Here is a 14,467-nt window from a genome sequence, read left to right as displayed (position 1 = left end):
TAGTCGAATATGTTCTTCTGGAATTTTATATTCAGATATTAACCACTTAGGGTTAATATGTTGATTTTGAGTTTGGCAGGACCAACTGTGCTTACTTGTATCCCCTTACAATTCTTAGAAGCAACACTCCATAATAACCCGTTTTATGGATAGTTTATATAATACTCTTCATTCATTCATTCGACACATATTCATTGAGCACTTGGTATGTGCCAAGTCCTATTCCAGCTGCTAGAATATCTCCACATTAATTATCATCAAGTAAAAGTGCCATTTGAAATCCACACTGCTGACTCTCAGTACCCCCAGGCAATCAATATTTGAGTCTAAATGATGAGCTGCTTTCCAATCAACCAAAACACAAGTGCATAACACAGTTAAGTGTGCATTATATGACATCTGTGCTGGGTGCCCGTGGATAACATGATGGGGACAAGAGTCGTGGCAGTGCATGGCCTGTCTGTCCTCTCGAGAATTTACAGACGATCAGGGAAGGGCTGTGCTTTCCGTGAACCCAATCAATTGTTAATTTACCCGAGTAATGGACTAATTTCTGTAACGTGTGTGTTGGGGATGCAGAAGAAGCTAAGGAAAAGCAGTCCTAGGGTCCCTTGGGCACGGGAGAGGAGGTGTCACTGGGGAGGGAATGTTTTTGAGCCGAGGCCAAAAGCCAGCATCTGTGTGTTGGGTGAGTGGAAACCGCGGAGGGCTCTGGAGCAGCGTGAACAACCCCAAGCCAAGGCACGGAGGTGTGAGAGATCATGGAGGACCGAGCGGGAGCAGCCAAGGTGGGAAAACTGGATCCTCGCACTGGGAATGTGTCATAATTCAACTTTGCTATTTGGCCTTGAAATGATTGCTGAAATTTTCTGACAGACCAAGTTCAGTGTAAGTCAACAAATGTTTCAAAGCCAAATCTGACATTTTGGATCGTCTGTACTACTTGTTTCCAAAAGACTGGATCAGGAGAAGCTGATGACATCATTGCCATGTTATCCTCAAACACCTTTTATTATTTGCACCAGCGACACGCATCTGAAAGGCAGGTCTATTTTGTGCATGGCTTGTGACGACGAGCACTTACCTGGTGTTGGCACAAATGGGCTAACTGGTGAGGCCTGGGACACTCAGTTCTGTCATCAAGATGGCCTTTCTCGGACTGTATCTTCGTCCACACTGACCACCTTCAGGGGAAGGGAGAGGAGGACTTCTCCTTAGGTCGCCTTATCCCCGAAAGTGATATAAGCCCCCTTTCTTATGGACGGCACCCCAGGCAGATTTCCCCTATTTTGCGCTCTGAATCCTTGGGCCTCAAATACTTCTCTGTTCATCCTTCTTGCCAACAGAATCCTTGCTCAACACTTTTTAGGCTGGCCGTATTCTAGAACGTCTGGCTCAGGGTCTTGTCCATTTGTTTTCAGTTGGCTCATAGGTGGCCATCACTGAATCTGGGCTCCTCGGGGTCTGTGGCTCAGAGCCACACAGGGGTTTGGAGGCATCAATTCTGGGTCCACGTTTTCACTTAGGAACACTCTGAAAGTGGCAACCACCCTCTGCGAAGGTCAAGTTATATGGATCCTTGGATGGTTCACTGGCCATGGAAGGACGTCTCTGGGGCTGGGAAGAAGCCTTCAAGAATAGCATGAATGGAGGTGGCATCACTGCAGATTGCCCTGCTGAGGGAGGAGGCCCCTTCACCCCACAGTGTTTGGGGTGAGGGCTCCGTGACCTGCCTGGCCCTATAGAACCTGCACACTTCCCCGAGCGAACTGCGAGCCCCAATGTGGCTTCTGGTAAGAGGCCCATTTTGGAAGACCCAGTGCCAAGCAGCTTCTGGATCTCTCTGTGGTTCTCACTCCACCCATCTTGTGATGCCCGTGAGGCCCACAACTCTTGACGGCCTTCTTCCTGCCACTGACGGTGGGCTGGGTGGCATTCACTCTTGTCCCTGCAGCCAAGCATCTCCCTCTAGCGATGTCCTTAAGGGAGCAGCCCAGGGCCCAAAGAGGAGACCATCAGGGCGCTCTGGGTAGAAGATACCGGTCCCTTCTGAGGGCAAATAGGAACTGCATTTTATGGAAATGCTCTTAATGTGGGTATTTTTAAAAAAGATTTTATGTATTTATTTGAGAGAGAGGGCGAGAGAGTGCATGCACAAGTAGGGGGAGGGGCAGAGGGAGAGGGAGAGAGAATCTCAAGCAGACTCCATGCTGAGCACAGAGCCCGAAGCAGGGCGAGAGCACGTATTCACCAAGTTTGCACCGTGGCTCAGAGTCCAGGTGGAAAGACTCAAAGCCCCACGTTCAGGTGCCATATGATGTAGCTTTGGAATATAGGTGAGGTTCGGTGGGGCGAGGTCCAGAGCCGACAGCCAAGAAAGAATTCTTGAGCCATCTTTGGTGCAAAATGGTGGTTTTATTAAAGCACAGGGACAGGACCAGTGGGCAGAAAGAGCTGCTGCTTAAGGTGGGCATTTTCATACATATGGGCATCGAGGCTGTTGGGGAATTTTGCATGAGCTGTGTTTGTGCTAGAGTGTTTGAAAAGTGAGGGAGGGTAGTCCCGTCCTCCTCAGGGGTCCCCTTTCCTCCTGGTGTTGGTGTTGTCTAGTGGGAGGATGCGGCAGTGTTGGCGACCAGAGGGACTTGCGGATAGGGTGCAGACCGAAGCGTCTTCTGTCCAAAGAGTACAGATTGTGAAGGCCTCTTTTGTAGCCAGAACAATTTCCGGCAGGAGTCATGGCAGCTGATGTCAGTTGAGAACGTGCCACGGGCCAGGGAGGGTGCTCAGCACGGAGCATCCTACCTCATTTCGTCTCCGTGGCAGCTCTGGGAGCTGAGGGCTGGTGTTCCCCCCGATTTTAGGCGCAGAGGATGGGGTCCCTTCCCCAGACGCCAGAGCCATGGTGTGAGGCAGGCTGCGCCACTGAACTGAGGGATCATGATGTACGTTCTGGCTCTTTGGGAAAAGACTTCGCTCTTCCAAGGAAAGGACCGTGTCGGGCAGCTCTCTCCAGGCCTTACTGCTTCTTCCTCCCACGGCTCTTACCGGTCACGTTTCTCCTCTGTGGCTCTTGGTTGTACAGGGCCCGTGTCACCTCGGAGGCCAAAGGAATGCTGAGCTTGGGGGGGGCAGATGCGGCCTCGGGGTTGACAGAGTGGCTGACCGCCTGACGCCCCAGAAGTGGTACTGGCAATCCCCCTGAAATGCATTCACCCCAATTCTTCCAAACTTCTGGTGACCCCTGGTGCCTACCCCCTCCTCCTCCTTCTGCAGCCAGAGCCTGGCTTCCTCTAGATTTCAGCAAGCAGCGGGGGCCAGCGCCCCTCTAAAGTGAACCGGCCTCCCCCAAAAAAGACAGCAGCCATCTGTTTCTGAAGCACACTGTTCATTTGGGCACAGAGCTGTCAGAACAGGCCGTATGGGGAACTCGTCCTGGAAAGTGCCGGCGACCCACTGGCAAGGTCTGCCTCGCCGGCCCGCCTTTTTCAGCGCTCCAGAATAAGTCCCCTTTCTGTTTCCACTTGTCATGACGTCACCCGTCATTCCAACCGACTTTCGTCATGTGTTATTGCTGAGCTTACGTATTACTAGCGTTCACGGATGGCCGTTTCCTGATGCCACGTAGGAAGGCACCCTCATCTTACCCGCAACACGTTTCCAGATCCCACTGTGGGATGGCTGGTTTCTGGAAAGTATTAGCACTCCCTCCCGCTTTTGCCCCCAGAACCGGAGGGAGGGGGGGGTCTGTGCCTCTGAGCTACCAGCTAGCAATCACAGTGGGAAGAGATAAGCTTTGTTCTTCTCTGTAGCCCTTTGCACCTTCGAGTACACAATGTAATTTACTTATTTTGGTCTTTGTCTGTCTTTACCCACTGTACCCTCCGGCGCGCATGAGCGCACACACACAAATAGCAACTCAGTGAGGGCAGGGATTTTTGTCTTTTTGTTCACTGCTGTATCCTCAATGACTAGAACAGTGCCTGGCACTCTGTAGATCGATCAGTCGATATTTGTTAAATACATCAAAATCCAGGGACGCCTGGGTGGCTCAGTCAGTTGGGCATCCGCGTTCAGCTCAGGTCATGATCCCAGGGTCCTGGGATCAAGCCCCACGTCGGGCTCCCTGCTCGGTGGGGAGTCTGCTTCTCCCTCTCTCTCTGCCCCCTGCCATGCTCTCTTCTCTCTCTCTCTCAAATAAAGAAATAAAATTCTTTTAAAAAGATAAATAAATCAAAATCCATTGTAGAGATGCAGAATCCAGAGGCTCTCAATACTGTTTTTGCTTTCCTAACCACATCAGGAGTGGGGACCTCCTGTTTCCTTGTTGATTGAACATTTACCGAGCACCTCAATATGTAATGCACGTGATGTATATAAGCAACTCACTCACCCCATCCAAGGGGTTCTTGTTCGCCTTGTTTACGGGGGGGGGCTCTCCTGTCCCAACTTCTGCTCCCAATAACCTCTTGCCCCAGAACCCGAGCGCATCTCCTGTTCACTTTGACTCTTTAGGACAGCATCTATAGCGTTATCCCAAGAATATCTGTGACATCATTGGAGGCGTGACTGTGAGGGAGTGTCTGAGAAGGCCTCTTGCTGGCGAGCTATTTCGATGGGACCTCAGCCCGTGGCGCCTTCGATGCTCTTTCAGCGCCATCAGTAAAGCAAAACCGTCCTTGCGTCGCCCTTCCATTTTCCCAAATAATTGGAGACAAATAGTTATTTTTGCTGATGATCTCTTTACTGAAAGGTCCCGGTTACAAGTCAGAGGAAAGGGCTCTGGCTCGTTTAGGTTAAAGAACGTGTCATTTGTTTGCATGATATCGGGTGACTTTCGAGAATCCAAGGGATAACTGAGCCAGGAAGACTCGGAACCACGGCACATCCGGGGACCTCCGGGCCCATTTTCTTGGCCACCCCTCCAGAGTGTCCCCGTTACGGCGACTGAGCCCCAACTCCGCTCAGTCCGAACGTCGCAATTCCTGGGGAAGAGAGCCCGGTGGCCTCACGTGGGCTTGGCCCCTGGGCCCACCAGCTGTGCGGATGGCAGGGTCAAGTTGAACAGACGCATGGCTGCTGCCCCCACCCCCCTCCCAGGAGGATGTTCTCCTGGGGTTTAGAACTCAGAGCCTCCATTCATACCACCCAGTGGGCTTCTGCATCTCGGGCAAATGATTTGCTTTAGAAAAAAAAAAATCCGAGGGATAGGCATCTGATGTATTGAAAAAGTATCCCCCTGATGGCCATACGTCCGTGCCCTTTCTTTCTGTACCTGACGTAGAACTTTGGCAGGCAGCTTCTTCCTGTCACCTTGCCCGGTCTCCCTAATTGATGCCAGGTGATGTTTGTTAGCGCAAACAGCGCAAACGGAGGGGTTCGTAATGGTGAATCCATAGCCTGACTGGAGCCATCCAGAAATCTTTTGACACTTAGTCAAGAGGGGATTGTCAAAACAAGATATCCATAACAGAGTTCCTGACTGTCTTTTCAAAGACACTTGAATTTCTGCCAGATTCCAGACAGCCTTGCTTTCCCAGGGGGAGCACGCAGCACAACGAGGGGATATTTCTTAGCAAATATTGGTGCGCCAGAGAATTGGCATTAAATTATTGACTTGACAACTCCTAATAAGCTGCTTTTGATGGCCAATATGAAGGATCATCTATTTACAATGGAGTTCTGCTGTTAAACTGTGGTGATTTGCTGGACTGAACGTACTTCGGGGAAGGGAAATGAGTAACACTTTAAGAACACAGATGGGGCCTAGGAACTCGTCAGCACTTTTCTGTGCAGGAAGCAACAGGAATGGCCGAGTTTTTACATACTCCCTCCAAGGAGCCCTATCATCTGCAGAGTGTTTTTGTTTTGTTTTGCGGAGGCGGGGGCCGGTTGATTTTCCATCCCTCTCTTGAGACTGGGAGGCCCGCGAAGAGCCACATGCGTGTCTTTGCACCCATCGGACTGTTCTGCTGTGGTGAAATCTAACTCTCTTGGCCAGACCCTTACCCTGGGGTCAGACCTGCCCGGGGTTGGCTGCCCATCAGAACAGCTTGACCCACAGGTCTGACCCCTTGGTTGCAACATGATTTGCCCTGGCTGGTGAGATGCGCTGTCCTGTCCCGTCTCCAAAGACCGAGCGTTAGGGCTTGGCCTCATGGGGGCCTCGTGGCTGTGACAGAGCCACCGGACGCCCAGAGAGGCAGGGGCCTGGTCCCTGGAGCCCAGAGCCTGGGAACCTGCCTTTCCCTAGGCCTGCATCCCGCTCCTCGCCCACCCCCGCTCTTACAGTCTTAATTCCTTTCAATTTCCTGTTTCAGGCAAGCCCGTCTTTTCGTCCCATCCCCCACTCTTGTCAGGCTACCTTCCCCAATTCCTGCTTCCTGCTGAGGCCGCTCAGTCTCTCTGGCCCCCAGATGTCTCCCCACACCATCCTCCTTCCCCCCAGTCTCCCGCCTTCTCTCCAGAGTTGACTTTCTTCCAGCTTCTCTGTGGATGTGAAGCTTGCCTCTCATTCGCATCGAGATGGGGTGGCAGCCCCGGGACCGGAGAGATGGATGGTCCCCAGATGGGGCCTGGAACTTCAGAAGGCAGGGTGAGGAAGGTGTCCCTCTCTCCTCCCCACGTCACTCCAGCACAGATCCCGCACAGACCCCTTCGGGGGGCACCAGGCTTGCCCCTTCCAGAGCTCCTCCAGACAAGAGTACAGTACCTTCAGGAAGCTTGGCCTTTCCACAGGAGCCAGGGTTTGGTCACGTGGGCCCGGTGTGCTTGTCCCAGGGCCGTGATCCTGTCCAAAGGCAGAGACAAACACTCGGGGTGATGTAAATGCCAAAGCAACGCTAAGATCTGTTTCATCTAAATTTTCTTGGTTTTCGATCAGAACCAAAGCACAGGCCGATTCTGGGCCGATCCTTTGCCTTCTTGTGTGTCTTTTTTTTTTTTTTTTTTAGGTTTTATTTATTTGAGAGAGAGACAGAGAGAGTGAGAACACGAGCTGGGGGAGGGTCAGAGGGAGAAGCAGACTCCCCACTGAGCAGGGAGCCCGACGCGGGACTCAATCCTGGGATCCTGGGATCATGACCTGAGCTGAAGGCAGTCGCTTAACCAACTGAGCCACCCGGGTGCCCCTTCTCCTGTGTTTCTTTGAGGGGTCCGTCACTCGGTGTCACAGACACGGCCTCCTACTGTCGCCCTGGTTGGGTCCCCTCCTGAGCCCACTCCCCGGCCAGAGCTCCTCCCAGGGAGCGTGGCCTGGAGCCAGCCCTGCTGTTGGCCTACGGCCTTCCTGGGGCTCCCGTAGGGCCGGCGGGGCTAACCTCTGAGCCCCCACTTCCTCACCTACAAACCGGGGGGCACTGTTCTGGTGGGAACGGCACGGGATGGGAGCATGGCACGTTCTGAGCCCACGTATGTCTAGCGGCACGACGGCAGCCCTTCCCCTGTGTTCCTTCTGTTCTCGCTGCAGTGCTGTTACTTGTGATACCTTGTGCGGGCGCTGCTGGGGTGCCCGGCGTCCCCCCGCGGGGCTGACCGGCTTCCAGGGCCGGGCACGACTCCAGAGTCAGGCTTCTTAGGTTCCCCTTGGGTTTGCTTTGTGCTTCTCCAAGTCCTCCTGCCCGTGACCCCGGCCTCGGCACTGCCTCCCCTCTGATCTGGCCTTTGTTGCGGGGCCCCCCTCTGCACCCCACCCCGGAGCCCGCCGCTCCCATCACCTGGTGTCCCCTTGGCTGGTTCTGCTCGCCTTCCTGCTGCAACCAGCCCACGCCCAGCCCAGCTGCCCTTCCTGTGGCTGATGACCCAAAGGGCTGCCAGATATTCCGCCCCGAACTTCCAACCTTTCCTGGATACCCGTCATCACGGCCCGGCCACAGCTGGAACAGGGCTCCGTGTCTGAACGGAGTGCCACCCGGGGGTTCCCTCCGGCTCTGCTCCTCTCCCTTCCCTTCGGGGAGGAATGGCATCTTGAGTTCTGTCGTTAAGCCGTGAGCCTGGCTCTGTCTGGGACACTGGGCAGCACCTGCATGCAGACACGCGGGCTCTCTTCTTGGGCCTCGGGTCCCATAAGCAGGAGTAATTACTGTCATCCGCACTGCCCTTTATGGTGCGCCAGATTCGCCCTGAGAGCCTCCCGCACCTCATCTTACCGAATTCCCCCCACACCCCTAGGAGGTCGGTATTTCGGGGCTTTTACAGATGGTGGAATTGAACTGGCCGTGAAGGAATGGAGGTCGGGCCTCCCTGACTCCCCCGACCAGCGCCCCTGCCACCACATCAGACCGCAGGATCCCTGTTGTTGCAGATCATTCGGCCTAAGGGAAGGAATATTAGTAACTAATGCAGGCATTGAAGGGTGGAGGACGAGCGTCTCTGGCTGCAGGGGCAGTGAGGAAGCAGGGTCCCAGCCGAGGGTCCCAGGCTGTGCCCTGCAGAGGGTGACGGGGCAGAGGGCAAAAGCAGAGGGGAGAGGGGGGCCAGGAGGTCTGTTGAGGGGACGGAGCCCACCAGAGCTACCCAGGAGTTCTCACCCTCCAATGGAGAGCAGAAACCCCGGGGGTGGGTTGAGTGCCAGGTGAGAACAGAACCAAAGTCAGAACATCAGAGAAGACTTGTGCTTGGTTTTTTAACGAAAGCACTGTTTGCAGAACTGTGGCGTGAAGGAGGGGCTGCAGGGGAGGGGTGAGGCTGTCCATGCCCCTTTCCCAAGTCACCTGAACTTCAGGCTGGGGGCAGGAAGGCTGCTGGGGGGCCCACCCCGCGCCGCCTTGCACCCAGCTCCCGCGTGGGGGGGGTCTCAGGGGCACCTGCTGTTCTGCGCCCTCCGGCCCAAGACTCAGAATGTAAATATGCTCACCTTCTCTGCTGGGCGTCTACTCTTTTCTTAGCTTATTTGCCCAGTAATGGGATTAAAGGGAACATTTACATGAACTTTGGAAAACAAATATTCCAGTTTTGTCTTTTCTCCTGCTCATCCCCCACCTCAGCTCAGGCAGTCTGTTGCAAGAAATCTGTTTGATCAGGGAGAACCCACTGGTTAATGCATAAGCAAATGTCACCTGTCAACAGGCACAACTGGAAAAAGCCCAGCCAGCCACGGGAGTCTTTCCTAAATGTCTGCCGCGGAGCTCCGGTGGTGATCGCGGGCGCTAACAGTGTAGGTACACCGGGGACAATCACAGGCAGCCTGTGATAAGCAAAACCAGATCAGGAGACTTCAGATAACATTGCCCTTTGCATCCGCCTCCCTGCTACCCCGTCACCCCTCCGCTCCCCCTGCGCTTAGCGCTTAGCTGCGCGGCCCCTACAGCTGAGCGCTGTGCTGAGGTCCGCCCTCACTCTCCCAAGAAGAGACAGAGTCCGTGTTCCTCCCCCTCCTCCTCCCCTTTCTCCTCCTCCCTTTCCTTCTCCTCCCTTCCCTCCTCCCCCCATCTCCTCCCTTCCCTCCTCCTCCCCATCTCCTCCCTTCCCTCCTACTCCCCCTCCTCCCCCTCCCCTCCCTCCTCCGTAAGCAGCAAGAGCTGTTACCTATGCTCAACTGTGGCAGATGCATGGCATTAATTTGCAGGTTTCCAGTGTTTCACTGGAAAAAACATGGGCCATTAATCCCGATGAACAACCTTCAGAAAACACAGCACTGTTCCAGAGAGAACCGTGTCCCTTCCCAGTCCAAAAAGGAGTTTGTTTTCTTACATCTTTTTTAATTGCCATGAGCTGGACTTGTAAATATTGTAAGGGGTTGAGTAATCCCCATCTGGTAAACTGACCAAAGGCAATGGCCATTTTTTTTCCACGCCTGGGCCTCCGGCTCCCCGAGCCTGCCCCTGCGCGGGGCACGTGGGTGTGTGTGCCTTGCCCAGCAGTGCGTGGAGCCGAGCGAAGCGTGGCGGGAAGGGTCCCGTGCTCAGGAGCCTCGCCAGGTGTTTCTGTGCTGGGGCTGGGGGCAGAGAGCCTTCATTGTTCGAGAAGTTGGCAGGTTCCCAGAAGTTCAACTGTCTTTTGCTGTTCTGAAATGTCAAACATTTCCTTAGCTGGGGGATGGATGAGCAGACCCTCTGAGGTTTACTCACTACTCGGAGGCAAAAGAAAGAAGTTCTCTCTCTCTCTCTCTCTCTCTCTCTCTCTCAACAATACTATTCCCTCCGGCCATGTGGTCTCCTGCGACCTCTAGGCCGGAGCCACTTTCCTGTGTCTCAAGGGCTAGAGGCTCTTCCCTGCCTCTGTCTTGAAGAAAAGGCAAATCGTCCGCCCCCTTCCGTGTGGTGGTGACTTTTTTTGTGTTAATGATGCTTTATCTGTGAGTGATCCGCACTGACATAGTGGGAGAGGAAGTATGTGTGGGGTTCACTCCAAGAGAATCCAGGGTGCGGGGGAGGGCACAGGTAAAACCAGACTGGCCACGAATCGATCCTTGTGCATCACGGTGCATTATGCCCTCCTGTCCACTTTCGTCTCTATTTAAGTTTCCACCATACAAAGTGCAAAGGAGGGGAGGAGGAAGGAAAAAGAAAAGAGAAGAGGAGAAAACCGAGTCGAAACTCTGTATCCCTAATTTTCAGCCCCAACGAGCCTGGGGCCCCCTGTCCCTGATAAGCCCCACTTTGTGTCGGGGGCCAGGATTCCCCCTGCACAGGCCCCGCGGGTGCAGAGAAAGGGGAAGAGATGGAGCAGGGGTGGGTCCCACCTGGATTCCTGGGCTGGCTCTTGGGCTCACCAGTTCCAGAGCTTTCCCTCCCAGGTGACACGGGGAGCTGTCCCCGGCTGAGAAAGTCAGTGAGCGAGGCGATGTGCCCACCGTCCCACCTGGGGCCCGCGCGTATTCCATGCCTGGCACGGCTTAGCCCTCCCTGGCTTCAGTACGAGCCTTGGTCACTCTTCCCGAAACATCCTTAAGAGAAGAGAGACTCCATTCAAGGAAGGTGCCAGAGCCGGGGCCTCACTCCAAGAAGGCCAGACTCTTAAAGAGAAAGTGCTGCCATGGGGTAAGGTATGTGAACACCTGCTCTTTGGGAGAATCCCGAAGGCTGCGCTGGCCTCGGCTGGTCACGGTCACTTGCCATCTCAAGATGACTTCCTCACTTGACTGTCCGCGCGCACCCCTTTACCGAAACCTGGTGAAAATGTCGCAGCCAGAGGGCCCCCGTTTGCTCCCATGCAGTGTGTGACTCGCAGTTTCTGCGATAGAATCATTACCAGCTTACAGAGGAATTGCTGTATTAATGATGGTTCCAGGAGGCCCACCCACCCGGCAGCTGAACTGTCCCATTAAAGGACTCCCAGCCCAGAAGCTTCTTTTTTTTTTTTTTTTTAAGATTTTATTTATTTATTTGAGAGAGAGAGAATGAGAGAGAGCACATGAGAGGGGGGAGGGTCAGAGGGAGAAGCAGACTCCCTGCCGAGCAGGGAGCCCGATGCGGGACTCGATCCAGGGACTCCAGGATCATGACCTGAGCCGAAGGCAGTCGCTTAACCAACTGAGCCACCCAGGCGCCCAGCCCAGAAGCTTCTGTCTGGCCTCCTGGTGTCTGTTGATTGGCACTGACCGCCTTTTGAATCTTCTCTCCCTTTGGCATCCTTGACACACGTTCTCAGCTTCTCTCTCTCTCTGTTGACTGTTCCTGCTTTGTCTTTCTTCTTGGTTCTTCTCATCCCTTCCAGATAGTCAATACATTTATGTGTTTATATAAAAAACACCCAGCAAATGGTCCATGCCTCTTCTGTGGGTGAGGCTCTGTTCTAGGTACGGGGGATGTGGCGGTGAGCTGGACAGGCTCAGCCCCTGGGTTGGACCCTCACATGCCAGTGGTGGGGACCGTGTCTGAGCACCTAAATCGTGATTGAAGAAGGGGCACTGCGGGCACATTGGAGGGACAGCCCGAGCACAGTTCCTGGGAGGCCAGGGAGGAGGTCCTTGAGGAAGTGACATTGATGCTGGGTTCTGGGGGAGGAGTAGGGAGCAAGTAGGCCAAGGGGGGGCAGGAAGGGGCGTAACCCAAGGCCGAAGACCGGATGGCTGGAGCCCAGGGGCAGAGCATGGCTGCCGGGGTAGCGGGACCCAGATCACGTGGGGCCTTCGGGGCCCCCGTAGAGTTTGGATTTCAGCTGAGCCCTCTGAGAGTTGCAAGGTAGCCAGTAACCTGATCTGGTTTACACTCCGGCTCAGTTGTGGGGAACAGATTGGGCAGAGCGGGCGGCAGGTGGGCACGCCGCCGTGGCCCAGGAAGGGGGTGGAGGTAGCCACTGGCTCGTAGAGGCCCCTTCCCTGGGATTGTGTATGAGCTCAAACCGGGCGTGTGGTTTCTTCTTCCCAGCCAGTCACTGTCCTCCATCTCCTCTCTCCCGTCTCTTGTTGCGCGGTGCTTGTCACCACCCGCTGTGAATCTCAGGGTCCCTGGTGTCAGCCTCTCCTTCGGCCGTCCCCTCCCCCCACCAGTCCAGGACCCCGGCTGCACAACCAGCCTCGCCGCCCCAAGCGCTCCCCCAGCTCCGATCCTGCCTGAGCAGCAGTAACTGAAACATCATGCCTCGTCTCCCGTCTTTTCTCAGCACCCAGGCTTCCCCCTTGTCTTTGAGGTTACCCTGCGCTCTGTAGGGCTAGCAGGTGCCCCCCAACGCTCCTCAGTCCATCTTTGTCCGCCAGTTCCATGCTGGGTCCCTGATGCTAAACAGGACAATCTCTCAGCCCAGCCAGGAAGTCGTGGGATTCCTGCCCAGGGGGAGCTTTTGGTCAACCTGAAGATGTTTCTGGAGGCAGAAATGAATGAAGAGGAGATATGTTCTTCTGGTTCTGGCCAGAAGATGGACTGAGATAACGTTCACCCACACACAGACGTGCGCACCTTACTACACGCGTCTCGAAACGCAAGATGAAATATCCCAGCCTCGCCCCTCAAATGCTGATGCGTAGCTGAATTTACAAGGAAGAGAGAAAATCCCCAGAGGAGAGAAATGGAGAGACAGCTGGAAACCAGAGCCTCCGTGGATGAGCCGGGCTGCAGCTGGGTCGTTACCGGCCACAGTGATGTAGAGCACAGATCTGCACACTTCTGTGAAAGACCGGATAGTAAATAGTTTAGGCTTTGCAGACCACAGACAGCGCGTCACATCTTCTCCTTTGTCTCTTTTGACAACCCTTAAAAATGTACAAACCATTCTTGGCTCAGGGGTTGTACGAAAACAGGCCAACAGCCAGATTTGGCCCAAGGGGCCACAGTTTGCCGAGCCCTGATGGAGAGGCTTGGGTTAGTGTCCATGTGAAGTTGGGGAGAAATCGTAGGTCCCGAGAGGGGTTACTCGTGAAAGGTCAGGTCATCAGAGAAACGGGGTGTTAGAAAAAAATCATCCACTGTCACAGGGAGATATATTTTTATGTCCCTTCTTAATATTTGACACTGTGCCCATGCTGTGCTTCACGAGGGTTGAGTTTGAAGAGCATGCTACGTGGGGCACCTGGGTGGCTCAGTCGGTTGAGTGTCCAACTCTTGGTTTCAGCTCAGGTTGTGATCTCATGTTCTTGAGATCCAACCCTGCATCCGGCTCTGCGCTCAGCAGGGAGTCTGCTTGAGATTCTCTCCCTCTGTCCCTCCCCCCACACGCCCTCTCTTTCTCTCTCAAATAAATAAATCTTTTTTTTTTTTTAAGATTTTATTTATTTATTTGAGAGAGAGCGAGCACACTCGGGGAGGAGGGGCAGAGGGAGAGGGAGAAGCAGGGTCCTCGCTGAGCAGGGACCCCAACAGGGGGCTCGATCCCAGGACCCGGAGATCATGACCTGAGCGGAAGGCAGACACTTAACCCACTGAGCCACCCAGGTGCCCCTCCACTGGATACTTTTACTGATGAGTGACATTAAGTATCTTGGGCTCAAGAAGAAAAGGCAAAGCCATGTAGACAGTGGAGAAAATGGAGTCTAGATTTAACTTTTCCTTGCAGACCCTAAAGCCCTTTGCTTTCTCGATGCTTCATCAATGCAAACTGAGAACAGAGCCACATGCGCCGTCCCCCACCACGGTAGTTCGGGGCTGCATGTTGCCCTTCCGGCATGAATCGCTAAAGCGCTCTCCGGTGCTTCTGTTTTCCAGGGATGATCATGGTGATTTTACTGCTGCTCGTGGCGATTGTGGTCGTGGCCGTCTGGCCCACCAACTAGTGGCAGGAAGGGGACCACCAGCTGTGAAGCCTGGCAGCGCTGGAGAGAAGCCCAGCATCCCCGCGGTGCGCGAACCCGCTCTCAATAAATCCCCCCAAAGCTCTGAACTGCGGCTGCGCGTTGCTTCAGTAAAGGTGTGTGGCGGGGCCGCCCTGGAGCTGCCTGGAGCTGCCGGCCCCGTGCGACCCCGTTGCTCTCGGCACTGGTCATTTGGGTGCCAGCCTCAAGTGGCCGTGCCCCATGGCTGCCCGTGGGTTCTGGCCACCCTGCAGCATGCTGGGTGTCCTTCGGTTGGCGGGGGGGGGTGGGGGGGCTACCAGA

The 14,467-nt window shown here is 54.6% G+C and overlaps 1 protein-coding gene across 2 annotated transcripts in view; it reads left to right on the top strand.

Annotated features, from left to right (window-relative positions):
- Positions 1-14,253, top strand: part of STX8 (syntaxin 8) — a 245,338-nt gene extending 231,085 nt beyond the window's left edge. For both annotated transcript variants that reach the window (XM_032432180.1, XM_032432178.1), the window contains one exon: positions 14,079-14,253. In XM_032432180.1, the coding sequence (XP_032288071.1) occupies positions 14,079-14,146 (68 nt within the window). In that variant the 3' untranslated portion in view covers positions 14,147-14,253. The remainder of the gene's footprint in view (positions 1-14,078) is intronic.
- Positions 14,254-14,467: the final 214 nt, after the last annotated feature.

This window comes from Phoca vitulina, unplaced genomic scaffold (assembly GCF_004348235.1).
Source record: "Phoca vitulina isolate PV1807 unplaced genomic scaffold, GSC_HSeal_1.0 scaffold47, whole genome shotgun sequence".
NCBI classification, from domain to species: domain Eukaryota; kingdom Metazoa; phylum Chordata; class Mammalia; order Carnivora; family Phocidae; genus Phoca; species Phoca vitulina.
This window is presented reverse-complemented; position numbering and strand designations above follow the sequence as displayed.